Raw genomic sequence first — 1,218 nt, forward strand, 5'->3', positions numbered from 1 at the left:
TAGTCGGGAGTTGTATGGTGACTCCAGCATGTATGTGCACACCCGATGTCATATCGTATATCTACATCTGCTCTTACATCTGCGTGTATGTGCATGTTTGCATGTGCATGCTGGTCTTGTCAGGATATATATGTAAATTAAGTACACCAATCTTGTGTTGTATCCGTATAAACCAAGCACAACAATCGTATGGTATGTACATAGGTACACCTAAACTTGCAGTTCACATTGCATGCGTAAAATCATATTATATTCACAGACCACTCCAGGGTTTGATTTGTATCCCTAAATCATATTCACTTCGCAGACAACGGAACCTTGCCAAGGAAATTGAGGTGGACGCGAAGAAAAGGGGTGTTAAGTGGATCACTGACAGAAGCTTGGCGTATAAGCTCATAGGAGAGTGGATATCTAGTCAGGTATGTGCGATGTTGTTGTTTGCTGTGTACAGTGAGTGTTATGAGACGTAACTGCACGGAAGGTTGTGCTGCTGTGTGTGCGGCGTATTGTCGGCATGTATTCATCTATCGCTTGTATATGATTGTTGTGTGGTAGACGTATGTATGTACACAACGAAAGATCTGTACAGATGTATACAACACTTATACAGCCATATATGTATATATGTGGCTGTATTGTATATATGACTATACATATATATGTATATATATTTGTATATTTGTATATTTGTATATATATAAAGTGTGCATAATTTCTGTCGAGATGCCGATAAATATACAAAGGATTCCTGTATACTCTCCAGGTTATATCCTCTCCCGTCATATAAGACTTCTCACCTCACATTATCACCTTTCCGTCATACATATAACAGCCTGACCGCAAACTTTTACCATTCGGCCGTGTATTACATCGTATCTCACACCATCACCACTCTGATGTACTTACAACAACAGGGTGCTCGCAACAACGCACACATTGACCAAGACTCGTTCGCCATGCTGGATCTGATTGGCAGCGGTAACTTCAGTGACGTGTACAAGGCCGTCACTTTCATTGGCTCATCTGCCGTCATATGCTCTGTGAAAGTCATGAAAACCCAAGACCCCGGCGCCCAGTTTGAATTCGAACGTGAAGTCGAATTGCTGTCCAGTCTGTTCCATCCAAATGTGGTGCTGGTCTTCGGGCGGTATGTTCATATATATATATCTATATCTATATATATATCTATACAAATATGTATATATGTATTTGTATATA

General features: G+C 40.4%; 1 protein-coding gene across 1 annotated transcript; it reads left to right on the forward strand.

Annotated features, from left to right (window-relative positions):
* Positions 1 to 307: 307 nt before the first annotated feature.
* Positions 308 to 1,149, forward strand: SARC_16039 (hypothetical protein; the record flags this gene model as incomplete). Its single annotated transcript, XM_014289849.1, has 2 exons — positions 308 to 419; positions 915 to 1,149. Coding segments are annotated over 2 exons (347 nt in total), but the record flags the coding sequence as incomplete, so codon positions are not given.
* Between the last annotated feature and the right edge of the window lie 69 nt (positions 1,150 to 1,218).

The sequence above is a fragment of the Sphaeroforma arctica genome (assembly GCF_001186125.1).
Source record: "Sphaeroforma arctica JP610 unplaced genomic scaffold supercont1.7247, whole genome shotgun sequence".
NCBI lineage: Eukaryota > Ichthyosporea > Ichthyophonida > Sphaeroforma > Sphaeroforma arctica.